General features: G+C 45.8%; 1 protein-coding gene across 1 annotated transcript; it reads left to right on the top strand.

Annotated features, from left to right (window-relative positions):
- The first annotated feature begins 7,423 nt into the window (after nucleotides 1–7,423).
- BAG3 (BAG cochaperone 3) lies at nucleotides 7,424–24,651 on the top strand. The gene is made up of 4 exons (XM_057417361.1): nucleotides 7,424–7,698; nucleotides 18,959–19,315; nucleotides 21,386–21,766; nucleotides 23,343–24,651. The coding sequence occupies exons 1-4, from the start codon at nucleotides 7,525–7,527 to the stop codon at nucleotides 24,114–24,116; spliced, it is 1,686 nt and encodes a 561-aa protein (XP_057273344.1). The 5' UTR covers nucleotides 7,424–7,524; the 3' UTR covers nucleotides 24,117–24,651.
- The last annotated feature ends 1,928 nt before the right edge of the window (nucleotides 24,652–26,579 follow it).

The raw sequence follows: 26,579 nt of genomic DNA, 5'->3' as shown, positions 1-26,579 counted from the left end.
TGGTGAGGGGTTTGAACTGAATGATGTGAAGATCCTTTCCAACCCAAACCGTTCTGTGATTCTACGAACCAGTGACCAGCTATGAGCAGCTGTCTTTTACTCATCTTTCCTTCCTAAGAGATGTTCTATGGGTTTCTCTCTTCTGCCCAGCTGCTGATTCCTATGGAGTGTACTGGGGTGAAATTGCTTTTGAAATGTTCTTCCTGCTTAGACTTATGGGAAAGTGGCTGTGGGCGCAAAGGATGACAGGCAGGCAGCAGGAATGCATGAACACCTTTTCATTGGGACCAGGCTAAAAAAGTTAAAGCAGCTGTTCAAAAGGGTCCAGGGAATTACCCTCCCCCCCCCCCAAACAATTAAAACCCCCAAACAACCTCCTCATTAGAACCTGCTCACTCCTTAAAGCCAAACTTTTCTCAGGACTATGAGCTCTGATAGTAAAATTTACAGGCAAGAGAATAGAAAGACAAAGCACATGCAATGATCTTGTATTACAGACCTCAACTGGGCTGTAAGAAACAAAGGTTAAGGTCTCTGACTGGGGTAAGAGCCAAGAGACTTGAACTGCAAAAGGGATCTACTCCAACTGCGGGCCACATTCCCAGCAGGAATGCATCAGGAGGAGGTCTGTGCTGACCTAAAGCTTAGTGAGGATGTGTCCATGACACCCTTTGGAAATCAGATCCACTGGTTTTGTGTTTTGCACCATATGTATTTTGTTTTTTAATGGAGGTGATATTTAAACCACAGAATAGATGATCTTCAGCCAAAAAAAGGAAGTAAAATAATATATGAGAATATAGACAGACAGGAGAAAATTTGCCATATGCTCTTAGAAACAAAACCCTAGTTTTGCAGTGCTCTGGAGTGTTTAGAAATATAAACACTGGGAAAGGAAAACAGCCTTATTCTGGTTAAAACTAGCTAAAGGCTGGAAACAATCTTTTTAGCTACTACAGACAAGAATTTAGGGGGAAAAAAGATTGTTATCACTTTATAACAATAGTGGTTCTGCAAACCAAGATAAGCATCATCTAACCCTCTGTTTCAGAAACTGAGTTTGGAAAGTATTCTCCTACAGCTGCAATGAACTCCAGGGTTCATGCATTATCCAGGTTTCAGCCTTCCCCTGAACTCTGGAGATGCAACTCAGCCAGTGGAGCAGAAGTGGAGGCCCACGTTTCCCACCTCTCTGCCCTGCCATGCATTACTGACCCTCGAGCAGGAGAAGATAATATGTGATCCAGAGCTCCAGATTACAGTCCTCTGTTCTAATTTAGGAAGGAATTTAGTGACAGTTCAGATTAATCTGCAGGTTGTGTGCTGCAGTGTAGTGATGTTTCATTCTGTGTCCCTCGTGCAGGGGCAGGATGCTGGAGGAGACAAAGCTGATGAGTATAAGCAGTAATCACTGAGCCACCCCATCCAGATTCACTTGTCAACATGAGTTGGAGCCACTGCTGCAGATGGGATGTTTACCCAACATTAGCAGGGAAATGAGAGGAAAATGATTTTAATGAGTAGGATTCACTCCTCTGGCCAGGAGAATTGTGTAAATGCCTCCTCTGGATGTTGCTTTGGTTTTTCCAGGAGGATGCAGGCAAAGATTTTCTGCTTGGATTTCCTTGCTGCTGAAACCAGAGTCTCAAAACTCACCCTGGCAAAACTCACTTCTTCATAAGCATACCTATTATAAGCCTGGTTTAGTGTATAATTTCCTCTTCTGAAGGTTATTGTGAAAGTGAACATTTGTCCTGACTTCTTGGCTGGTTTAAAGCTCAGCACAGACAAGGCAACACTCTTCATTAAGATAACATGTATGCTCTGTGCTACCCGGGAGTTTTAGTTTTACCTGTTCACTTGTTTGCAGCATTGTGTAACTGTCTACACTGATCAGATAGCTGATGTCAGCAGTAACACCGTCCAGAAACTCCCCACCTTGCATCTGCCCATCGTGCTGATAACACTGCTGAACCTCTGAATGATGGATTTCCTATGTAGATAAACAGCAACAGTGGTAGTGCAGCCACTGTGCAGATTTGGGAGGGCCTGGAGTGAGAGCTCAGCTGGAAGCAGCTCCCGAAAGAAGCGGGGGAGGCACTAATGCTTCTTCCAACTCTTCTCAACTGCTCTTATCAGTGAGCCAGCCTTGAGCAGCCAACTACACTCTTAGAAGTGGAGGGGTTGCATTCCTGGCATGGACCCAAAGAGCTCTTTGGATGGCTAGGAAATGCTAGCACTTCCAAAGCTGAATTCCCAGAGAGACACTGCTCCAAGGAGGAGAGCCAGGAGGAGCAGAGACTAAAGGACATGCGTTTGTTTCTCTTTCCCTCGTAGTCTGCTGCTGCCTCCTTTGAGAGTCCAGAGCGCCAGGGAGAGAGACAGAGATGCTATCAGCTCTGCAGCTGCTTCTTCAGTTCAAGGGGATAAAAACACTTTGAAGGGATGATTAGGAACAGAGCACTGACACTAAATCAGTTGCAGTATCCCCCAGAAACTGGAGAAATACTTCTGCCTCCACATGTGCCATTCTCTGCTATTGCTTATAAAAGGATTCATTTACTCATAGAAGAGGGTTTTCAAGTTCCCTTTCCTGTTGTTTTTCCCACCCTCTGTACCCTGCCTGCTGTGGGCACACTCACCTCTGGAAATGGTTCTTTTTTGGCCTTGGAAAAGCCCCTCAGATGTCCCAATGCTCATTTGGGTCACTGCAGGTTTGGGTACAGAGGAGCCGTTTATCCACTAGGTGGAGGCCTGTAAATACCAATGGATGGTGACCCCGCAGCAACTGAAAAAGCCGGCAAAAATTGGTTCTAATTCACCCTCCTAACGAAGTAAGATAAGGTTCTCCTGCTCCCTGGGTAGACCCAGACACCTCTCACACCAAAGAGCTGTCTCCTCATGTTTCAGTCTGACTGACTTAGGAAGAGCAGGGAACAGTCAACCCCCAATGCCTGTTTTGTACATACTCATTTAGCTTCCATACACCACTCCTAACATATTAGGAAAACGAGGAGCTCTAAAAATCCAACTTGTCTTCTGCTGCCCATGTTCTGGATTGAATTTTGCTTTCTGTGCATACAGATGACAGAAATTAAAGCTGGTTTTGCTGTGTTCGCAGCCAGATTCACGCCCTGATTTAAGGCAGGTTGTGTTCCAGCTGGAAATAAAAAGGCAAAAGAAAGGAAAAAATATTCTTGTACTGGAATTAGCTTCTGGAGGCCTTTTCAGGTTGAAAAAAAATACAAAATTTGGAAATCTGAGTATGTGCTTTGTGAATGCCCAGATTTCATGTAGTTGCACTGTGACTGGAACAGGTACTGTCCATGTAGACAGTACATTTAGCACTCTATTTTCTTATCAAAGTTCATAGGAACTGTATTTATCTATCAAAAACAGTGCATATTATTACTCTGAGTCCAATAAGCAGCTGATACAATCCAGCTGTGTGAACCATACAATGCCCGCAGCAGTACAGCACTCCGTGAGATCAGACCATTTGTGGAGGGCTGCCATAGAATCCCAGACTGGTTTGTGTTGGAAGGGACCTTAAAGCTCACCCATTTCCAACCCCTGCCACAGGCAGGGACACCTTCCAGTAGAGCAGCTTGCTCCAAGCCCCTGTGTCCAACCTGGCCTTGAACACTGCCAGGGATGGGGCAGCCACAGCTCCTCAGGGCACCCTGCGCCAGCGCCTCACTGGGAAGAACTTCTGCCTAATGTCTAATCTCAACCTACCCTACTTTCATCAGCACTTGCACTAAATTATGTACTAAACAAACACGGAAAATCAAGTCAAAGGCGGTCAGTAGCATAAGTGGCAGATTAGTACAAGATTATCAATCATTTTGCATCTTTAATTTTCTGAAATACAGGGCCCAATTTTATTAGTGGCTCTTTTTTATACTGTTGATACAAACAAGTCCACAGTTCTGAACAAGCCATGAAGCCAAACATCTCCACTTCTCTGGTCATAGTTAGCAGGGAATCTGTACTTGAGACCTTTTGCTTTTAGCTGAAATGATTCATTCACCCAGAGCAGGATATTCAGAATGAAGCCAGTGAAGTTCTGGACTATTCAGTATTGATGCTCTGGATTTGGATGAAACATCAGGTGATGGAAATCATGCTGGAATGCAATCTTGAATCTGAAGATTGAGAAACTCTGTGTTCTTGCAGCATTTATTAACAGAGCTTTCATATGACTCAATCTTAAACACATCCAGCAGAGAACTTGGACTGGCGCCTGCTTAGAAATCCAGCACTAGACACATGCCATAGCCACAGGTTCATCAACAACAGCTTTCTACAGTACCTGATCCAGAACAAGCATTTTAATACCCAGTCCTGATTAACAGTGCCTTTTCTGTTCAGGTGATCTGCTAAACTGCCATGGATAGAAAGCACATTTAGAGCTTACTGCAAGACATGTTCTTACCTGACACACCAGAGATACCTACTTCTTTATACAACAAATAATGATTTTATTGTTATGAGGGTGCTGCTTGGTACAACCTGAGCTAAAGCTGGAGTGCATTGAGGAGGGAGCTCTCTGCAGCAGGACACTGCACACAAACATGCCCGACCATCTCATTACAGAGAGCTCTGTAACCAGAGACCTCGTGTGACCCACAGATGAAGCAGATCACCACAGCAGACATTTACTGATGCATCAGGAAGATGTGCCAGCGTGCAGTGGCTCCCCAGGGTGCTCGCTACTCTCTCTAGCTGTCCTGAGGTTCCTGCAGAGCAGCCATACCTACAGCCACAAGTAACCACAGGATAACTCAGAAACTGAGGCCAACTCTCTCATAGTACTAAGGTCAAAACTGAGAAATGATGCAATTGATGGCTTGGGGAAGGAATTGCTTGGCTTTGATTCGGGCTCCTGGGTTATTCAGTTGCTCATGCAAGCCTCATAGTTTTCCAGCTGGTTTACCTACAGTCAGTCCATTTTCAAGACAAAGACACACATGAAGACCCTTTAGAGCTTACTACTTCTGGGTAACTACAATTACACAGTTTCTAGTTGCATTGGAACACCCTGGAGTAAAGCTTGGATCAGTACTCCTGGGTGTGCAGACAGACACCTGGAGAAATCGGGAGAGCTCTGCTTGCACCTAGAGGAAGAAGACAAAAATTAGCAAACACTTCTCAGTTCCCTTCTGAACTGGAATACATAGACTTGGAGCCTGGAGTCCCAGCTGAGATTAGCCAGACACTACAGAGACTTGCTTATCTTAAGAACCAATTTTCCTGAACCCAAGGTTTTCACTTGGCAGTGCTCTTTATATGAATGTATCCATAAATCAGTCTGATCTGAAATACGGCTAATGGCAATATAAACCAGAAGCCATGTTGCCTCCAGGTTGCAGTTACGGGACAGAGAGAGCAGAGTGCAAGAGAACAGAAAGTGAATCCCTGTACTGCTATCCTATAGGTATAACATACCCAGCTGGGAGTCCTTTCACCTTCACAAGAAAACAGGCTAAAACCTCCCTGTCCAGGCAGACAATTTAATTAACAGAAAAGCATGATGTCCAGCCAGCTAAATTCAATCACTGAAGTGCTTTTCCTTCACAGCCCAGACTGCTCTCTCTCCAGCTGGATGCTTTTCCACCTCTGGGTTTTGTTCCTGCAGCAGCTCCCTGAGCCCCCAGCCTGTGCTAATTCCTGTGACATAGAACCCTCGTGGTTCTTAGCAGGGAGTGCCTCACAAAAACTGCTACCTAGTTAGCCACCCCTTTGCCTACTCCTTTTGTTATGCTGTTGGCTATTTGCTGACCTTATTCACTACCTCTGCTGAGTATATGGTCAGCTGTCAGCTGAGCAAAACAAAGCAGCCCCATTCTTCACATCTCTTTGTACACTCTTATCAGCTACAAACCCCATCTGCATCGCTTCCTCAACCTACAGGAGTAATTTTCCTGCAAGACCTTTTAACATCTGTGTCCCCTGTGTCTCAATCAGCTGCCTTTGTTGCTTTGGCAAAGACTCTGGCAATATGTTACAGAGAACATATGGTCCAAGCATGCCTTTCTGTGACAAGACAGAGAGTGAAATTCCTCTGCGGATCTCTACTGATTGGGAGCAGAATAAATCTCTGCTATTACGTCTTTTGAGGCAACTGCTGGCACCAGTGAGGCTGAGCAGAGGTCTCATGTCACTGACAGGCAGGAGATACGTGCAGGGACAGGCACCACAGGACCGATGATGAGATGTGCAAGGTATGGGACGTGTTGCTGTAGGAAATAGGGAAGTCAGTAACGGTGATGGCAATACCTGAGAGCATAATAAACGATCCATTTACAATACTTAGAGGCACACAAGGACAGAAACCCTGGTCCATGGTGGACCACAGCATGGTTCTGAAGGTGAGGGATGTGCAGGATGGGAGAGCTGCAGGAATGAAGCACGTTTGAGCAGTTACTAGGTTTGTCACTGTGATAAACAAAACCCACTCTGGCAAAAGACGAGTGACTATCGGTGTCAAGCAGTATGAAGAGACCTCTGCTCCTGCCCCAAGCAGGAGCAGATCCTGACTGTCCTGGTGAGAACAGGCAGGTTTCTCTGTCAGAGATACTTTGTAATGAGCATCTACCTCTGAGGAATGAATACCTGGAATTCCTTGAAGGGAACAGTTTTGCAGCAGGTGACTTCTGCACTTGAGGGACACTATCCATTCACTCGTCTGCTTAGTAGCTATCAACAGGCATCTGTGGCTGTTCCTGTGACTGTCAGATGACTACCAGTGGTCTAATTGTGAAGTACAGTTACCTCAAGCTAAACACAGAGTGCATGACACGCTGATACAGCACCCAAGGAGAAAGAGATGATTTAAAGCTCACAGACACGTTCCCTGCTAAAGAGCTGTATTTCTAAGTGAAACTGGGGACTGAGATACATACTTTCAAAGAGCTGAGAAAATTCAAACGTAGTTGAATATGAAGAATAAAGCGAGACAGCCCCTCATCTGGGGAAAAACAGTACGTTACTTGTTAACTAGAACCTTGAATTACCAGTCACGGGCAAAGAGCTTTTGGGAGGAGCTTTGGGGTTTTGCTCTCTGCACGGAGCGATCGGGACCCTGCCAAACGACGCGCTGAGGTCTGCAGGCTCCCCAGGGACACTTCCTGCTCAACATACAGGCTACCGGGTGCAGCAGGAACCGGCCAGAGCATAAAGCAGCCCTGTGCTGGGTACCCACGCCTGCTCCGGAGCCCACACCAAGCGCTACCACGGAACCAGTGTCCGGTCACCCGCGGGTCGGCCGCGCCGCGCTGGAGACAACCAGAAGTTTCCAGCCGGGCAGCTCCTCCGCGTCCCTCCTCCTCCTCCGCGTCCCTCCCCCGTCCCTTGTCCCTCCTCCGCCGCTTCCAGACACTTCCAGCCCCGCGCCTCCGCCCCCCGCGCCCCGCGGCGGATAAAGCCGCCGGTCCGGCGCCCCCGCCCGGCATTGGGCGCACGGCTCGGCCGCGGCGTTGGCTGTTCCCTTCGGACCCGGGCCGGTCCTGGTCCCCGGCCATGAGCGCCGCCGCGCAGTCCCCGCCGCCACCGCCGCAGATGGAGGGTAGCGCAGAGCCGCTGCCCCCGGGTTGGGAGATCAAGATCGACCCGCAGACGGGCTGGCCCTTCTTCGTGGATCACAACAGCCGCACCACGACATGGAACGACCCGCGCCAGCGGGCGCCGGCGCAGGTACGGCGGGTGGCACCCAACCGGGTCCGTGCCTGGGACGGGGTCCGGCCCGCGGGGGGCACCGGAGGAAGGGTTGTGGGGGTCATGGCGCTGCGGTGGGGAGGGCAGGAGCTGCCTTTTGTCCCTGACGCACTGCAGTCCCTTTTTTGTGCATTCAATCACCCGATCCCTCGGCCGTGGTGGTTATTTAAAGTTGGTTCTGCCCGCCCGGCCTGCCGGGGAAGACGCGAACCTTGCTTTACTTTTCAGCTGTGAGCAGCCCAGGTCACGAACGTCCTTTATAAAAGGAGAAACCCGGCCAGGACTTCACTTGTCAACTTGTTTCCCTTCTCTTTTCATTCCTTTTTTTTTTTCCCCTCCCCTTATTTCTCGTTGTTTTCCTGAGCACAAACTGTCTCGGTAGCTGTCTGCTCTGCTTTGATTCTCCAGCGTGCTCCGAGAAAAGCCCTATCTTAGTCCAAATATGTCCATGGAAGGAGAGGCGCGGTGGGGGGGAGCTGCCGTGATTCCGTCTGGGGCCCTCAGGAACGGCCCGTTCGGGTCCGGTTCTCCCGGTTTGGAGCAATCCAGAGCAGTGACCGTGGGCAGAAAGTGCTGGAAACTTGAGCCCGGTGGGAAAGCGACTCCCTCGGGATCCCCTTGAGCTCCTCAGCGCGCAGCACCGCTTCGCCCCGGGCACGCCGGGGTTACCGGCCCCCCTGGTCCTTCCAAGGGTTGGGGCTGTGCTGGGCCCCCCGGCTGGCCCGGAGCCCGGGCGGGCTGACTCGGGGAGGAGGCACCGAGGGAGGACAGGACAGGACCGGGGGCTTGCTGGGTGCGGAGCCCCCGGTGCGGTCCTCAACGGGAGCCGCAGAGTGTCTCCTGCCCCCCTTCTCCTTGGCCTCGCATGCAACACACGGCTCAAACCGCTCAGTAAATGCGCTTATTTTAAGAACTTAATAGGTCTTAGAATTTCCCGAGGGAGAAGCTCGGTGTGAGAGCAGCCCGGTGTGGGAAAGAAAGGAAAGGGATGTGCTTTTCTATCACAAATCAACCCCCCTTTCAACTTGTGAGGGGCTGGTGCATTTGCTCTAGACATTGACGACATAGTTTTAGTAGTAATACAAAGAAGTCTTGGCAAAATGTGATTTGAGAGTAGGAATATTGACACCGGCATTGGAAAAAGTGCTTCAGCTCCCTTTTGGAGGCACCGTCTTCCTGCTGTCATGAGGCACCCACTAACAGTGGCTCTTAAGGCAATAAAACTAACAAATAGGACGGGGTTTGGACCCATAAAACAGCGTCTGTTTACTCAAAGGCTTGTGTTGTGGGAATAGAAACCCATTTAACAGAAAAGCCCCATTTAAACTGCTTTCGTTAATGGGGTGAAAACAGAGTTTGAAGTAGGCTGATGGGTGAGTGCTCTGCAGGAGTGGGTGCCTGAGACAAAACAAGTTTTCACCCCTATCTGACCTGGAATCTGTGGTAATGAAAAGCGCCTCTGCTTGTGCCAGCCTGGGAGGAGGGTTATTATACACAGCAAAAGCTGCACCTGCTTTTGAACAGCTCTTGTGGGATACACGTTTTTCCAAGCAGGAAAATCTGTTCCTGCTCCCTGTAGGCAGGAATGTGGGTGCGCTTTGGGATCTCTCATTGGGAGAGAGGGAGAGAAATGCTTCCAGAGATGAATACGGAAAATTGTTGGGTTTAGCGAGTTCAAAGAAAAACCCCCTCCAGTTCCTGGTGGTATGTGCAGTGCTTAACTGATCTCATAGAGTCACTTGTCAGAGCCTTGAGTTAAGAATGTCTGCTGGAATTAATGGACAGCTTCTGAAATCATTTAGTACCACACAGTGGTACCCAGTGCATTTCACAAGGACAGGTACAATTAAGCAGAAGGAACTAAGCAAAGGCCTAAGCAAAGTATTCTTTTTCCTAAGTACTGTTTTCTTCTCTAGACAATGCCAAAGAGCACAAGATTAACCACTAACGCTGCATTTCAAATCCAGCAGTGATTTCTGAAGGTATAATTTCTTTTCTTTTAACACAAACAGGTAGGAAAGCCAAAGTCACAGATGTAGGCAGAAAGAGAGACTGGATATGAACAGCTTTCTGATTTCCCCTGTTCTCCGCCTAGCTCAGATGAGAACTTGGGGGTTTTAGAAGTGATCTGAGAACTGCAAAAGCTGGCTGTATGTGTCAGACTTCATGCACCTTTTCAGGAATGATTATACAAATATCAAACCTGTTCTGACTTTCATCTTGGCCTTGCTTTCATTGCAGTCAGCCAGTGAAACTAGCATTTTTTAATCACCTTTATGGTGGTGTTTAATTAACCCTTGCACTATATCTATTTATGTTCTCTTTCTGAATATTTGTTCCCATTTCTGAAGAGATGTAGCCCACAAAATGAAGCAGAGGACAAGGGGGAATGGCTTTAACCTGCCAGAGGGGAGATTGAGATGAGCTCTTAGGCAGAAGCTCTTCCCTGTGAGGGTGCTGAGGTGCTGGCACAGGGTGCCCAGAGAAGCTGTGGCTGCCCCATCCCTGGCAGTGTTCAAGGCTAGGTTGGACGGGGCCTGGAGCAAGCTGCTGTAGTGGAAGGGGTCCCTGCTTGTTGCAGGGGGTTGGAACTGGATCAGCTTTAAGCTCCCTTCCAATACAAACCATTCTAGGATTCTGTGATTACACTGTAAGTGGAGAATGAATGGAGCACAGGGCTAAAGCTACCGGAGCTTTTCTATCTAAGTAATATAGCTGAGACAGTATTAGTAAGTCCATGGCAGGGGGTTGGAACTAGACGATGGTAAGGTCCTTTCCAACCCTAAGTATTCTATGATTCTGTGAAACCCCATTTTTCCTAAGTGGCTGACCTTGGTCTTCTCATTTACCCTAGACTTGACATCAGTGTAACTACACTGACTGCAGTAAACTGTACCAGGTAGATGATCAGGTAAAATAAGACATGGCTCTTTTAAAATTGTAACCCATGACAGAGCCACTTTATGTCAGCAGATTTTGGTTTTGCATTTAACTACGTGTTTTAGACACATCCCTCAATTCAGATGGCTCCCTGTTATTTTCTCAGGCAGTCTGGCCTTCTTTTACCCACCTGAAGGATGAGTGTCCTTCCTCTGCGCGTTTAGCTTTGTTCGCTGCAGTATAAGGCTGGACCAGGGAGACGTTCCTGAGAAAGAACAGAAAATCTCCAGTGAGAAACCAGCCATGACTCTGCAAATGGCTGAAAAACATCTATTAACAACACCTCCTGTAGACTAATGTTTTTCTTCCAAGTGTCCAAGGAGTTAATAGCAAGACATTCAAAGAATAAGGTACAGTCGATATCATGAAGCATGAATATGCAGACTTCTACTAAAAGTCTTCCCTAGCAATGTCACTCTTCTTATCTTTTCTTTGGTAGAATTATTGATTTCCTATGCTTATCTGTTGTTGGTATTAACTTATGCCATCACAGCTCAGCATACTTTCTGCAAGATTCATAGTGTTTAATTGCTTACTTGGTATTCCCCAAAGTGTTGATAAAAATAGCTTACGATTAAAGAAGAAAACAAGGCTTTAAGTATTTATTGATGTCGCTCCCATATGTTGTTTCCACATGCAGTAAACCCAGTGGGGAATACTGCAACTAAAAATAGACCAAAGGAATTGACTGTACTGAGCTTCACCGAACTACTACTGCAGTGATCGATAGCTCACTAATGCTTTGGGTTTGAGATAAAAGCTCTACCAGCCACAAAGTCTGGGAGCAGTCCTAATAGGGATATATTTATTGGGTGCAACAGGGACTGCACAGGCCTAAACAATGGAAGAAGCCATGTCACCCTCTAACTGATGGCTTCATTGGTATTTGGGGGACTACACCTAAGTTTCCATCCTTGCCCTTCATGACTGATACATCTCTTTTCTCTCCGCTTCCCCAAATAAGACTTAAGTCACTCAATTCCCATCTCTTTAGCAGTGAACTTATTTTTGAGCGCTGACTTCTCACGTTCAAGTTGACTGAAAAGTTCTTGGAAGACCAAATTAGAAATTTCATTGGAAGTTCAATACTTCCGAAACTCGGCCGTGGTTCGCATCAGTGGAAGGGGATGCTAGACTAGGTAACAACTTAGGCCTCTTTTGCCTGCAGTGGTTTTTACATTACTTTGCTGATACACATTGTCACAAGTTAATAAATTACTTACTGGATTAAAAAGGTACTGTATACACAGAAAAGTATATGAGGGGAGATTGAGATTAGACATCAGGCAGAATCTCTTCCCTGTGAGGGTGCTGAGGCGCTGGCACAGGGTGCCCAGAGAAGCTGTGGCTGCCCCATCCCTGGCAGTGTTCAAGGCCAGGTTGGACACAGGGGCTTGGAGCAAGCTGCTCTAGTGGAAGGTGTCCCTGCCCGTGGCAGGGGTTGGAGCTGGATGAGCTTTAAGGTCCCTTCCAACACAAACCAGTCTGTGATATATGCAAGAGTGAGAAAATTATCATCAGGGGATTTTGCGGCTTTGTCTGGACCCCCTGAAGCTGCTTTGAGTAGTTATTTAAGGGCCCCTTTAATCGAACGTGGTAAGCATAGAGTTAATTTATGGAGATGCCAGTTGATGGGGAAAACAAGGGGTGGATCAAATCTGATATAAGAGAAAGGAGCAGAAAGAAATGACGCTGGAAACAACGTGGCGATCTCTGTGCAGGCATGCAAGAGGAGAAGCAAGGACGGACGGTCTTGCATGGTTCTGTGTAAGTCCTGACGCAGCACACCCCTTATCTAAAGGAGACGGGAAGAATACTCGTGCCAGGTGGCAGCATTATCTAGGAATCACATTTTTAACACACATACACAGGCAGGACTTTTCCATAACCACACGGCAAAAATAGATTTGCTCCCACTTGAACCGTGATAAGGCAGGTAACAATCCAATACATGTTGTGGTATATAGACAGTATCACTTCATAGGTAGGCTCTGTTTCCTTCTTCTGTGGCAGCTATGCCCTCTAGTTGTGCCAAATTAAATGGAGATACAAAAATGGAAGAAATGGCTTGTTCACCCAAATTGCATTGGTTATAATTGAAAACCCCTGTCTCTTCAATTATGTTGTAGAAGCTGTTGGTTTCTTTTGATTCTCACTTAGCTTTACAGACAGGAAAATGAGACATGGGGTGGTGAAGCGACTTGTCTAGCATCACCCAGCAGGTTGGGCAGCATGAAAGTGCATTTTTATGGATGGTGACAAGGCCTTATAATTGATAAATAGGTGCAGTGTAGCCAGTGTTTTTATGGTGTTGGAAAATCGCTGTTTGAGGAAGTGAAGTCAGAGAAGTGCTGTGTGCAAAATGAATCCCAATGAGATGTAAACCCGGGCTATAACCTGTGACTTTCAGTTGTTAGCTACTTATTCTCCTGGTTGTCAAGGGGCATTGGTTTGCAAATTCTTGAGGCTTGTGCTTTTTTCTGTGTTCCAAATTTCTGGCTCCTCTAATAGCGGGAGAGCACCAGGTTGAACACCTGCTTCTTAGGTAAGCAGGCAGTGAACAGAAATAACTGTATAAAGTGTGTCGTTCTCATTGCCCTTGACAAGGATACTTCTGTGAGTGCTCTAAAGAGCTTTTCTTTAACCTCGTCCTTTAAAGCTGACAGAATGGGTGGTGATCCCGGTTCTCTCTTCAAGAGTGTTCTGCTTTCTGTAGCAGTCAGTCATTGCTTCTTGCTCTGAACATGTTCGGTTTGGCCTGTTGGATGCCTTCTGTGCCTGGGCCAACTCATGGGCATGAAGGGCAAGTGTTGTCATGTCTGTACCAAGGCATTTTAGCCTAAGAAAGAATCATCCTGGTGATCAAATAAGAACAGTTTTAGTTTGTGAAACAAAATTGGGCTGTAAGATAGCCAACATATTTGCTCCAGTAAGGCTTTCTGCTCTGGAAAGCTTAGGATTAGAGTTCTCCTTCAATTTTTGGTTCTTTATTTCTAATGACATCATTGTGCTTCATCAGATAGAGCCTGTGCTAATGTAATGCTTGTCTAATACGACATGATAATTACAAGAGAGAACAAAAGGCCTGTTTGCCTACACATGTATTTGTTAGGAAATAAAACTCAGCATTCAACAAGTAAAACATCAAAAGCGGCTTGGCGGATAAATGGGTTACATGATGTGACCAAGTTCTACTGAGACAGCTCATGCGACTAAGCTTATTCATGGATTCCTTCAGTCATTAGCTAATGATATCTTGCTCTAATGCCTGTGTGCTCAGTGTGTATATTTAAGCACAAATTGTGAGTAGAAGAGTGAGAATGTAAAACTCCTCAGTGGCTAAAGCACAGCAGTGGGAGGCTTGGGGTCAGCACTGAGAGCAAATCCCTTCCACCTTCCCACTTGTATAGTTCCCTGGGAACTATATGTATATAAATGAAAATAAATATATATATTTAAATAAAATACTATATGTATATAAATGAAATGTATTTCATGCTAATATTGTACTATGAATGTGTTTAAACACAAAGCATTGTTGAGAAACTCCTTAGAAATACTTGGACATGCTGATTTCTGTTGGTAGCAAAGCTAGCGTAGTGGTTTTGATTCATCTAGTTAGTGCAAGAGAAAAGGGTAGGGGGAAAAGTGCGCCCAAAAAGAAAATACAGGGGGATATGGAATGCAGTTCTGATGGTTAAACTATTGCCTTTCCATGACATAAAGTGGTATTTCTTTTTAAATAAATAGAGTTGGTGCATCAACCTTAGATTTGAATATTAGGTGCTACTGGCTTTTTTGGTTATTCATGACAATTTCTGATAAAATAGATTTGAGTATGCAAAGAAAGATATATGCAAAGAGAACTTGTTGTATTTCAGTCACTTATTTTAGTTACATTGTGTTGTGAAAGAACAGAATCATTTTACTCCTTTCTCCCTAGATAATGGATCTGGGCTTAAACTCATGAGAAGTGTGCTCTCATGTCAGATTTTGTCAGATCCTGGGATTTTTGCAGTCATTTGAGCAGCTAGAATTCCTTTATTTGCGTGATGCTCTTTACAGAAGCAGCTTAAAAATATAGAGCTGTACTGAAAACAGTAGAGTTTCTATTTGCAATCAGAGAGAATTCATTTCTTGGTAATGCTGGTGAAATCTGTGATCCTTTGCTAGATCATAGTTAACAAAACGAGTACAGTTTAAGTATTTGCATCGTTGCTCTGCAAGAGCTCCAGAGGCGCTACATGTGTGTACAATACATAACATGCTTTAGAGAGCTGCATTTACTGCACTACAAATAATATCAGACTTGCTTTTTAATTTGTTTTCCTGTAGACCATTTTAGTAGGAGAGGAATGAAAAACGTCTCATGCAAGGAGTCTCAGAAGGGAGATTCTGAGTCAGGTGCAACTGCCCTAGCGTGCGCACAGAATACTCTTGAGATTTCACTCTCTTGGTACAGCCATCTGGATGACTCAGTGGCAATTTGCTGGCATCAGCAGTGACTGAATTTGCAGGTTTCTTTTGTTTCCGTCTGGAATAACACTTAAGCAGTCGCTGGGCACATCAGGAGTCGCGCATGCCATTATCCGCTCCGGATGGATAGTACAGCTGTCCTGGCAGTTTTGTTGCAAGGTTGTCTATTTCTCTTGCTGTCACTTTGCCATTCCACTGGCACGCAGTGCAAGAACTCGCTTCAAATTGGAGCAAGTTGGAGGATTTCAGCATCACTCCTGACCGTGCCCTTCCCATGGGACGCCAACAGGAGGATGTGGGGGGATGAAGTGTTTTTTCCAGTTGCACAACTTGTGCTGGCTGCACCTTTATTTATCGTGGTGATGGCCTCACAACACAAGCATATGTCCTCGTCCCCTGTCATTCCTCCTGAGCAGATCTCCAGCACGGCTTGGCCACAGTGCAGCGATGCTTTTTGCTCTTGTTTGATTGTCTATGATGAGTCCTGAAATGGTGGATCAGGTCTAGAGTTTCCATTGGTGGTCCAGGCTACCAGAAATGTAGCCCACAACTGGTGTCAATGTTTCTGAGCTGCTACCTCAAATCTCTGTTTGGGGATTCTGCCTGTTACATGTAAACCAAGCGTGTGATCACAGCCAGGATTCCTGCAGTGCTGATGGTCAGTCCTGCTACTAGGAGAAAATCCATCGATACTCTGTTGCTTATAATTATTCTCAGTTTTATTGTCAAAGAAAGAACTTGATTTCCTTGGATGAAGGCAGATACATTTGATAGCAGGCAAATAAAGCCAAAAAATGGCCATGTTTGATCTCCTGGCTGCCTGACCTGTGAAACAGGAATTAAACCATTCAAAGGGAGTCCACAATCTCTGCAGCATTAGGATGAGAGGTTTCCAGAGCTGGATTCCCTTCCTCCCCCTTGCTGCAGTGTCCCCAGGCACACCCGAGCTTCTCCTGAAGTCTTCCAGAACCTGTTAGTCCAGGCTCCCTTGCACAAAACAGACTGGCTCTGGCCACAAGCCTGACTGCAGGGGTACTGGGATCCACATGCACCAAGAACAACATCAACAACCGGGATCCACATCACTAAGAACAAACCCAAGCTACTACTAAGTGTTGAAGAGACCAGTGTGGGTCAGGAAGAGCAGTTGTGATGAGAGCATCTGATCTTTCTGCCTCAGACCTGCTGACCATGGAGAAAAGAAAGGGGACACTGCATTTGTTCCTCCACTGAGGACTGCTCCAGTACGATGGCACTGCAGAGAGACACAAGCAGAAATTCCTCTGTGGTTAGCAGACCGGACTACAGGGGAAAAAAGCTTGGAACAAAGGATCGACTTGAAATACTGACTTTCCACAGGATCAGCACAGGTTGTCTGAAGCTGTAAGAATAAATAACAAATGATGAGAGTATAGTTTATGTTGTGGCTCTTAAGGAGGGGTCAGTGTTTCCATTTAAAAGTATTAAGTTTGCCAGAAGTTTCACTTCGGACACAAACTGAATGGTTTGAGAAAGCAGTCCAACCTGATTTTTTCCTTTGGTTTTGGGCTGCTGCTTCTGTATTTCTTACCAGGGCTTAAGTTGCAGAGGCAAATCTCTCAGACTGTTAAATGGTTCAAAACAAGGGTAGCCACAAGGGTCTGAAAATGAAGCCCATGGGCAGACTCCTAAGAGAGGAGACTGCCCATGTTGAAGCCTTGGCAGTGATTTATCATAGAACAGTTTGGATTGGAAAGGATGCTCAGAGGTCCTCCAGTCCAACCCCCCTGCAATCATTGCGGGCTACTCCAAAAGACTGAAGGTTTTATCCCCAAATGGAGCAGTTCAAACCATGGCAGACCCCTCAAATGCCAAGAGAGAGGAGCTGGCAACTAATCCCCTAGGGCAGATCTGCTGTACAGCCCGGTGGAGCAGAGCAGGAGTGGCTGAAACCCTTCTCCTGTTGGGGCATCTGTGGGTACTGCTGTGCCCACCCAGCTCCTAACCCCTTCCCAGCCCCGACCCTTCCCATGGGGAGTTTGGACAGCACTGGAAGTGAGTGAATCTCCTTTTTATAGCTGTGGGTGGCTGGCTGTGAACGCTCAGGTTTCACCCGCCGCCTGCTCCCTCTGTCAAGGGAGCCTGTGCCGGGGAGCAGCTGGTGCATGCGGGGCGCAGAATGCATCGAGTCGGTGCTCAGCGGCAGCAAGGTGCTGCTTCCCACTCTGGAATCATCAGTTTTCCCTCCCTGCTCGGCTCCGCTCTCCCAGCAGACATTTGGCAGGGACACAGCCCTGCATTGTTGTTAGCTGAGAGCACCTCACATCTATTTTTCCGGCAAATGCAATTTGCTGGCATCACCGCGCTTCCCTCCGGATCCCGGGAGAGGTGGCTGCCGGGAATGCTGTGGATCTGGGGTTGTGATAGTGGAAGGTAAACTGGCAAAGGGTTGTTGGTGATGGGGGTCCTGAAACCCTTCCCCAGACGGTGTGTGTTGGGCAGAGGAACGTGGCTTCCCTGCAGGGTGGATTTAAAATGACTCACTGTCGGCGGTGGATCCTGGTGCAGACCTTGGCATGAGATCATCCTTGTTCTGCAACTGGAAAAGCCAACTTCAAGTTACTTCTCTGTGTGAAGTTTCTAGGCCTGGATCTCCTCTGTGCCCCTTGCAGAATGTTTTCCTTTTTAGTGAGTAAAAGGAAATGCAACATCCGGGCTCTGACTTTGATCTTGTTCCTTTTAGTACTCTTATCTTTATTAGCTTACCTAAGTAAGAGCCTTTATTCTCTGCAGTTTATTGCTCACAGGAATTTTCAGGAATTGCGTTTTAAGGGGACATTCATATGGGAAGAGCACTCAAAATCTGGTTGGTGAAAGGGTTAATTCCTCATGAATTAGTATGTTAATGAGTCCAGTCCAGAAGCAACACTAAATATCTCTGCAGCTTAAACACCCCTTTAAAAATAGGGTTTCCAACACTTGCACCATATGTCCCCTTATTAAATTCTCCTCTTACTGAATAATGACATTACCCTCTGAATGACAGAGGTGCTTGTTACATGATCTGACTTACAGATACATCTGGAACTTAGCCCTCGCAGGGCCTCAAAATAGAATGACCGATGCAGGAAGAACTTACTAGAGGACTTGTGAGGGCTCTTAGTACAAACCACTTCCACCCTTGCCAGAGCTTTGACATTGTCCAGTGAGCATATGCAGACAATACAGGGGTTATTTTATCTTGCTTTTCAGCATTTTACTCTTCATTATCCTGTCTTCCCTTCTCCCTCAGTATTTACTGAACCGGATCCTCCCCTCACTGAAAGGGAGTATATTGTGCAGTATGCAGCAGCAGTAACTCTTTATATAGCCAGTGGGAAGAACAATACCAACAAACATTGTGCTTCTGATGGGGTTAGGCTTCCATCAAAGTATCTTTTCAGATGTTATCTATAGGCTGGCTTCTGAGAGGTGTTAAAGAAATGCCTCTGGTCCTGTGGGCACTTGTTTGAATTGGAGGAGCTCCATCTGAAGGGGGTGGGCTGGTGGCTAAGCACAAGTAATGCATGATAAATAAGAAATGCTGTTGTAATTAGGCAGGTATTTTAAAGCCTAAGTTGGTATTCGGGGGGGGGGTTGGGGGGGTGAAAGCCTCATACATAAGCAGACTTACTAGCTTCCTTTCTTCTTTTGCATGCAGACCTGGGGTGTGAGCACCTGCTATTAGCTGCACAGACGCAAAAGTGCCTGAACCTCTCCTATAGAGCTGATGCCACTTTTAGGACAGACCTTTAGCATTGTATTGAGCTACCAACAAGCGCAATGTGATGTTTTTAACTTCTAGGAAAGCCAGTCATCAGCAAATGGTCCATCTCGTGATAGCCCCAAGCAGCCACCAGCAAGAGAAGTAAACATAGGATATCCCAAGCTCCGGGCCGGCTATATCCCTATTCCTGTTATCCATGAAGGCATCGACGGCAGACAGCAGCACCCGTGCTTCTCTGCTCCGCAGCCCGGTGTGCAGCGGTACAAGACAGAAGCTGTCCCTACCACGGTGCAGGCACAGCCACCTCTGAGGGGAGCCTATGCTGGCCCCGAGTCCCCTCCAAGGGGACCGGTGGAGGCTTCTCAAGCGGATAAACAATGTGGACAGACACCGGCAGCTGCAGCAGCCCCAGCGCCGGCCGTGCACGGACCCGAGGTAACTTGTCAGTGTTGCTGGGGTGTGTTTGCATTGGTCTTCGCAGCATGTATGACCTGAATGTCACACGGGTAGTTGATCCTTCAGAAAGCCAGACTTGCCACAGGATTACATTTTCCCAATACTTCCCAAGAGTATTCAAATGCAAAAGTGCACAGTCAGGGCAGCATAAATATGTGAGGTTTTTTTCCTAGCGTGGCCTGCTTTTGGTCTGCAGTGATTCTGCAGAAATAAATGCATGGAGATGGCTTCTGCAGAAGGACAGCCTCTGAGCTGTGAGGCCCTGCAGCAGGGGAGGGTTGTTCTGGGGTTTATTCTGCTTCCAGCATAAGTGGAGGACACAGACAGGTTCCTGTGTTCTGCACCATGACTCAGAAAGTGAAGTGAACAAAAGTGGGAGAGACAGAAATAAAAGTGGCCAGGCAGCTAACAAGCCAGGCCACTTCAGAAGTGCTACTGCTGTGATCTTTGCTTGCCAATTTAATACTTCAGTTGTATTAAGCATATGGATTTGCATACATATAGCTTTAAAAGTGAATTGTAAAGGAATTTGGTTCTTCAGAGGTGTGTTAAGAGTATTTTCAAGCTATGGACTTCATTGAACAAAAGAGTCACCCTGCTTGCTTTGTGTGTCAGGAGGTAGGATTTTGGTTTGCCTGTTCTCTCTGGAGAATGAGCAGAATTGGTGCTCCTGTAGTACATGGAAATACCAACCTCATCTTTATTCAAAGTAAGATGAGCAGGAAACGCAGCCTTGACCAGGCTGAAAATGTATCATCAGGTCTGTAATTCAGCAGTGGTGGAGTCTGAACAATGTAATTAGAAGTCTGTTAGCAGGTTTCTCAGCTGTCTTGGCTAACGATGCCATCTCCATGCAATATCAGGGCAAGAGGCTCAGCTTTTCCTTCTCCCCACACTGTTCAGCTTTGTCTTGTACGCAGAGTGGCTTTAGGAGCATGTCTTCTGTGCCTCTTCCTGAAGTCCTCCAACAAAACTAGTGAGGACCTCAGAACTTGCTGTTACAAACTTACGGAGCATGGTGTGGGTATCAACTGACCAGAGCCTGTGGTGGTGGCCTCGTTGACATGGGGTTTAAAAGCACGAATCATGGCAGTGATGGATACCATAATACAAACCAGCATTTAACTTACTTATTCAAGGTTGCTCTTTCATGGGCAGCTGAACAGCTCACCAGCACCAAATGAGGGGTTTTGCACCCCTTCCTCTTCTTGCCCATCCTTCTCTTGCTTTCTGGCTGTGTTGTCCTGCTCTCTCCTCTGCCAGCTCCAGGCTGACCTGGCCTTTCACTGAGACGTGTAACAAACCCATCAGGAAATGATTTTGTTCCTCTTACTTAGAGAGTGAAACTGGTCAGAAAATAGCCTGACAGCTGCTGGAGTTGGTGCACAGTATTTGGGGTGATGGATTGGCATAGCAGGAGGTGGGAGAGAGCTGTGAGCAAAGTGCAGACCCACAGCCTAGAACACGCTGGAAGCTGGATTCTGCAGCTTGCTTCTGCTAACAGCAGGTCTGAGCTAGTGCAGCTCACTCGCTGCCAAGGGGCTAAGGTGTTGCAAGGTCCTAGGGGGAAAAAGGGAGCATGATCCGTATATGCATTGCCATTGCCTGCTACTGAGTTAATTACATGCTTCTAAAAAACCCCAAACCAAACCAAATCTGCTAGTGTGGCTGGAATCAGAAGTCTAAATGCTGTGTGCCTCTGGTAGGGGGTTGTTTTTGTTTCCAGCGTATAATTTGTTTGCTTAACTTTAGCTTACCTCAAATTTAACAGGTTTAGACAGGAACAGCCATGCAAAAGCGGCAACCATTCTGACTGAGCATCCACTCCCTGCTCATTTGAGGGCTGGGAATGCTGTAGCTCAGGTTTCTACTTGTTATAATGATGCTCTCACAACTTCTGCGGTTTGTCTAGAGAGGCCTTTCACTAAAAAAACAAGGAAGTGCATGCCGGAAACAAGAGTTCTGTTTCTGTTACCGTCTCCTTTTCTCTTTGGAAATGGAAAGTACTGTGAACACAAAGTTTACTAATGGATTTCGTTTTCGTGGCAGCCTCAATGTCCTGGAGCTCCTGATTCTGCAACCTCTTCCCCTCAGTCCTCTGGCAGACCCAACGCAGGGAGCCATCAGCTTCCTCGCGGTTATATTCCAATTCCTGTGATCCATGAAAACATCCAGCGGCAACCAGCGCAGGTGTACCACCAGGCACAGAAGACACACTACCCTGCCCAGCAGAGCGAATTCCAAGCCCACCAACCAGTGTTCCACAAAATCCAACCAGATGAGAGGGAGCCGAAGACAACGCGAGCGCAGTCTCCGTTCAGGATGGCCCAGAGAGGCTCATCGAGCCGTGACAGTTCACCGGCCAGAGTTACCACCCAGATACAGCCCCCGGCACCCATCAGAGTGCAAACAGTTGTAGACAGACCCCAGGTATGTAGAGCACGGAAGAGACTTACAGTCCAGGTAGTTCGTTCAGTGTAGAGCTGAGAAATCAGCTTGTACTTGATGTAAAGCAGTCTCTATTCTGGATTTAAACAAGCTGGGAGACACTGAGATGATACTGGCAGCAAGTGGCTTTTCCATCCATCAGGAGTGTGGGTTCTGTGGATCACTGAAATAGGATTTAGCACACAGTTTGATTTTCCTCTCGTCAGGGTATAATGTGGTGTAATGACACTGAGGTAGCTGATGTTGCATTATCTTTCTAAGAAGAAAATCAGGTCCGTGGGATTTGTGGCATCTATGTAAATAGACTTCATTGATGTCTCAGAACCATTTAGGATAGCATCAGGTGCACAGAGTAATTTTAGTTCTGAAGAAGGGATCAGCAAAACCTAGTCTTAGAGCTTTTTATTCTTCCCATATGAAGCGTGCTCTTGCTCATAGACTCTGTTGCTCACTGAAGAGTTTATCCATGCTAAAATTGTTACTAAAACTACTAAACCTACTGGGAATTTGACAAGTGTGTGTGTGTAAGGATGTGTTATAAAAACAAGCCTTGATTTCCTCTCTGGAGAGATTTCACATTAAAACTGACAGCAGAACTAGGTTAATAGTTTTGAAAACCCAGGAGGTAGTACGGAACAATGAAGCCTTCAGATTTAATGGCACATTCTAGGTTATAATACTAATATATTTTTATGGGTGAGAATTGGAGCTCTCTGATCAAACTTTATGTTTGGTGGGTAAAGCAGTAACAGATTGTCAATGTAGGGCATTTACTTACTTGGTTTAAGTATAAATGTAGGTATTTTACTTAAGCCTTTTAAATATACCTTTCCAAAATCACTGTATATGTGCAAGAGTAAGTGAACAGGGTGGCAGATGGAAAATACAGATCTCATGAATTGCAGTTTTCTGCTAAGATATCCAAGCTAATCTCAGTTGCAAGAGATTCCTGATTTGATGACTCTTAGAGCTGTAGTAATCCCAGGCATTGTCTCCAACCGCTACAGTGTAGTAAGATTGACATAGTAACCTCTGTGTGTAAATACTCTAAAGATAAAATCAGTAAAAATAAGCACAAACAACAAAAGGAATGTCCTGAAAACAGAAATGGGATGAGAATAGCTCAAAATGTGGTTAGAACTCAGCAAAGCAGTTGGCTTTTCAAGAAGCACCAGCTGTCGGTGAGGATGAAATCTGGACTGTGCTGCAGGCAGTTACAGCAAATCCTACTGACTGCATCAGGTGAGAGCTTTGCCCCTAGGGTCTTACAAAACTGCTTGTAGGGATGATTCCAGTGATCATGGGCAGATTGGTCTTTGAGAGTTCACTGGTGCTTATGATCTGCAATAGCTTGAAAACAGTAACAGAACTCTTCAGCACAGTGCTTTTTTAATGTTAGAATGGTAAAATTCAGCAGTGCACAGGAAAGATGAGTCATCTGGGGGGTGTGAAAATTGCACTTCTAGAAGCACAGAAAATGGAAGTTAGGTTCCTTCTTCAGAAGGAAATAAGGAGCATTGTTCATTGTGTCTCAACACAAACTTGCTTTGCTCACCAGGTTTCTCAGCAACAACAGATCCCACCTCAAGAGCCACCAAGACCATCCCCTGAAATCAAACCTGAGAACAAGGTAGTCCCACCACCCCCAGCTGAGGCACCATCATCATATATCCCAATCCAGATCACCCACCAAGAGCCGGATACTAAACTACCTGCCCAGAAGCCTCCAGCCATGGCAGAGAAAGCTGATAAAAGGGTTCCTGCCCCACCTAAGATGGTTCCCGCGCAGGAAAGGCCTCCTCCTCCTGAAGAGGTGGCGGCACCGAAGACGATGGAATCAGGAGAACCTCAAAAGCATCCTGGTGTGTTGAAAGTGGAGGCAATTCTGGAGAAAGTACAGATGCTTGAGCAGGCAGTCAACTCCTTTGAAGGCAAGAAAAATGACAAAAAATACTTGATGATTGAAGAGTATTTGACCAAAGAGTTGCTAGCCCTAGACTCAGTGGACCCTGAGGGTCGTCCGGATGTGCGCCAGGCCAGGAGAGATGGTGTAAGGAAGGTCCAGAATATTTTGGAAAGACTTGAACAGAAAGCAGAAGATGTCCCAGAACCTGTTCAAGTTGATGGACTTCAGCCAAATTTGCCAGAGCCTAAGCCACCACAGGAAATCATGGAGATTGAACCTGTGGTAGTCAAGAGCAAGGGAGATACCAGTAATAAAGATGCTAAAGAGGAAAGCAAAATGGAAAGACACCAGCCTGAAACTAAGGAAGAAGTGTTTACCAATCTCACCACTACGACAAACACATCTAATAACCCAACTGAACCATAGCCATGTGCTGAACTGAAAATCTCTCAGACTTTATAACTGAAAGTGTGTTTAAGTGAATTTTAAGTTGCATGCATTTCCAGAGCTCTTTTCAACTGGTTTTTAATCAACATAGCAGCTTGGGACACAGTAAACACTTTGTGGGGGAAGGAGGGAGCTAGAAAGAAAGTAATGCATTTATCCTTTATTCTTACACTATGTAAAAGACATCAAAATTAAACCCTGTATGTTAATCACTTTCAGAGCAGAGTAAAAAAACCCAAAGCAAGTACTTCAGGGTTAATCTTGATGCGTGTTGTTGAGGGTGTATTCTTCTGCAGGTGATTTTTGTAAAATCAGAGGCCTGCACTGTCAGAATACCTGTCCTTCTCTAAGCATAGCCACTCTTAACAGTAATGTTTTTATTTCTAATGTTCACAGTTGGGCACTTTAAGTAATGATGAATAGAAAGTGTGTAAGAAACTGTAGGGATATTTATATGTGTGCAGGACTTCAATGCTATATTTTAAGAGGGAAATAAAATAATATAGAAGCCTAATTTAGTCTTGTGATTTTATAAGCTGGAAATGGAAGGGCAGTCACGGGTTTCAAATGCACTCCTCTAAACACAGGTTTCTTTTAGGACACTGCTGTAGTCTGACAGCTGCTTTCTCATCAGGACCAAAATGTGCCCTTCTCCATTCACTTGCTCCCTTCTAATGTTGTTGCTGTATCACATAGGTGGATTGAGGAAAGAACTTGGCTTAGCATTTCCTCATTAGTTTTTTGTTCCCCCTCCCTCTGCCCTGGGAGTCACCATTTAACAGAAACGTTGCCAACATGAAGGAGTTGGTTTCTACTGCTGTTGTCCACAGAAACTTACTTTAAAGCATCTGCAAGGATGCTGGACTGGGACTCTTCATCAGGGGCTGTAGCAATAGGACAAGAGGTGATGGGTTTAAACTTAAAACAGGGAAAGATCAGGTTAGATATAAGGAAGAAGCTCTTTACTGTGAGGGTGGTGAGGCCCTGGCACAGGTTGCCCAAAGCAGTGGTAAATGCTCCATCCCTGACAGTGTTCAGGGCCAGGTTGGACAGAGCCTTGGGTGACGTGGTCAAGTGTGAGGTGTCCCTGCCCATGGCAGGGGGTTGGAACTGGATGATCTTAAGGTCCTTTCCAACCCTAACTATTCTATGATCTTGACTTGTTCTGCAGTGTCTTTTATTAACAACTACTGAATTTCCAGCTAAACACACTTTTATTCATAGAGCCAGTATGATGAAAGGTGCTAGAGCTGCCTGTGAACCACTTAGGTAATACTTCATGGTTGTTTGAAGTGATTAGCAACTTACTTACACTTAAGCAAGGGACATAAAACATATTTCGGCTACGTCCATGTAAAATGAAAGCAGCAGAGTCAGCCCAGTGAGTGCAAGGGATGAAGGGGGATGTGCAACCAAACTCCAGAAGTTAACTTTGACTTGCATTTGTAAAATGAACAAATCTTTTCTTAACCTGACAGCATGTTTATGAGGAAAATAGATGCTCAAGGCAATCGATTACATATTGAATTACATACACTCTTGACTCATGAGATTAGTTGGGAAATGAAGTTTAGACCTGTCTGAAAACCTGGTTTTAAAAAGCAGGTTGAAAGTGGTCATTTAGAGCTGTCACTCTTTATTATAAATATCAATATAGCATGTAAATTATAATGCAACAAGTGTTTTGAAATAACAGCTGAAATGTCTGCTTAGTTGTAGGTAGAAGGTTGATGCTGCTTTTAGTTTCATTTTGATAGTCAACACCACCTTGTAAGAAGACACAATGTCTTGTAACCATTTGGTTACTCCAGCTTTTGGAGCAGCATCGTAGGCATTCTAGCAGAAGAGGTATGAAAGTTCATCTGCCTGCATAATTCTCATATGAACTCACTTCAGTGACACATCCCTCCTGCAGGATTACATTTCAGTCGAGGACACAGTTCTTGACATCATGTAACAAAAATACCTAAATCAGGGAAAATCAGCTATGGGTCCTTTCAGTTAAGCTATAAGCGAGGTCTGTGGGAGGCATGAGGCCCGATCTCTTTCTGGTTTCTCTTAGTAGCCTGCTAAAGTAACTCAGATCAAACCCACCTCATTAGCTGAGGTGGCAATGTGACAATTCAGATTACAGTCATAAAAACATAGCATTTACAGGAAGTTAAGCAGGTGCTATCCTTTTCAAACCTGTCATCTGCTGCTAATGGAGCCTGATTCATGTTACACTATTCAATGTTGGGCAGAGGAGGTGGAGTCAAGTTTAATGACAAGTGTTTGTTGGTTTTTTTTGGTTTGTTTTAAGAATTAAAGCTGCAGGTGGAGCTTCACTCCGCTAAGCGGGATTTGAAGAGTTGATTCTTGAAGGGAATGATACTACTGCAGAATTAGGTACCATTCAAAATGAAGCAAGGTTTCATGATCTGGCCTAATAAGGGAAAGTGC

The sequence above is a fragment of the Pezoporus wallicus genome, unplaced genomic scaffold, assembly GCF_028554395.1.
Source record: "Pezoporus wallicus isolate ANWC-B61680 ecotype Strahan unplaced genomic scaffold, APGP_CSIRO_Pwel_v1 contig_8188, whole genome shotgun sequence".
NCBI lineage: Eukaryota > Metazoa > Chordata > Aves > Psittaciformes > Psittacidae > Pezoporus > Pezoporus wallicus.
The sequence above is the reverse complement of the archived record's forward strand: the minus strand, read 5'-3'. Positions and strand labels throughout refer to the sequence as shown.

Excerpts from the sequence above, each read along its gene's own strand:
- BAG3 (XM_057417361.1), top strand. The coding sequence starts at position 7,525 with ATGAGCGCCGCCGCGCAGTCCCCGCCGCCACCGCCGCAGATGGAGGGT. Across the intron at positions 19,316-21,385 it reads CGGCCGTGCACGGACCCGAG|CCTCAATGTCCTGGAGCTCC; the intron begins GTAACTTGTCAG and ends TTTTCGTGGCAG. Across the intron at positions 21,767-23,342 it reads CAGTTGTAGACAGACCCCAG|GTTTCTCAGCAACAACAGAT; the intron begins GTATGTAGAGCA and ends TTTGCTCACCAG.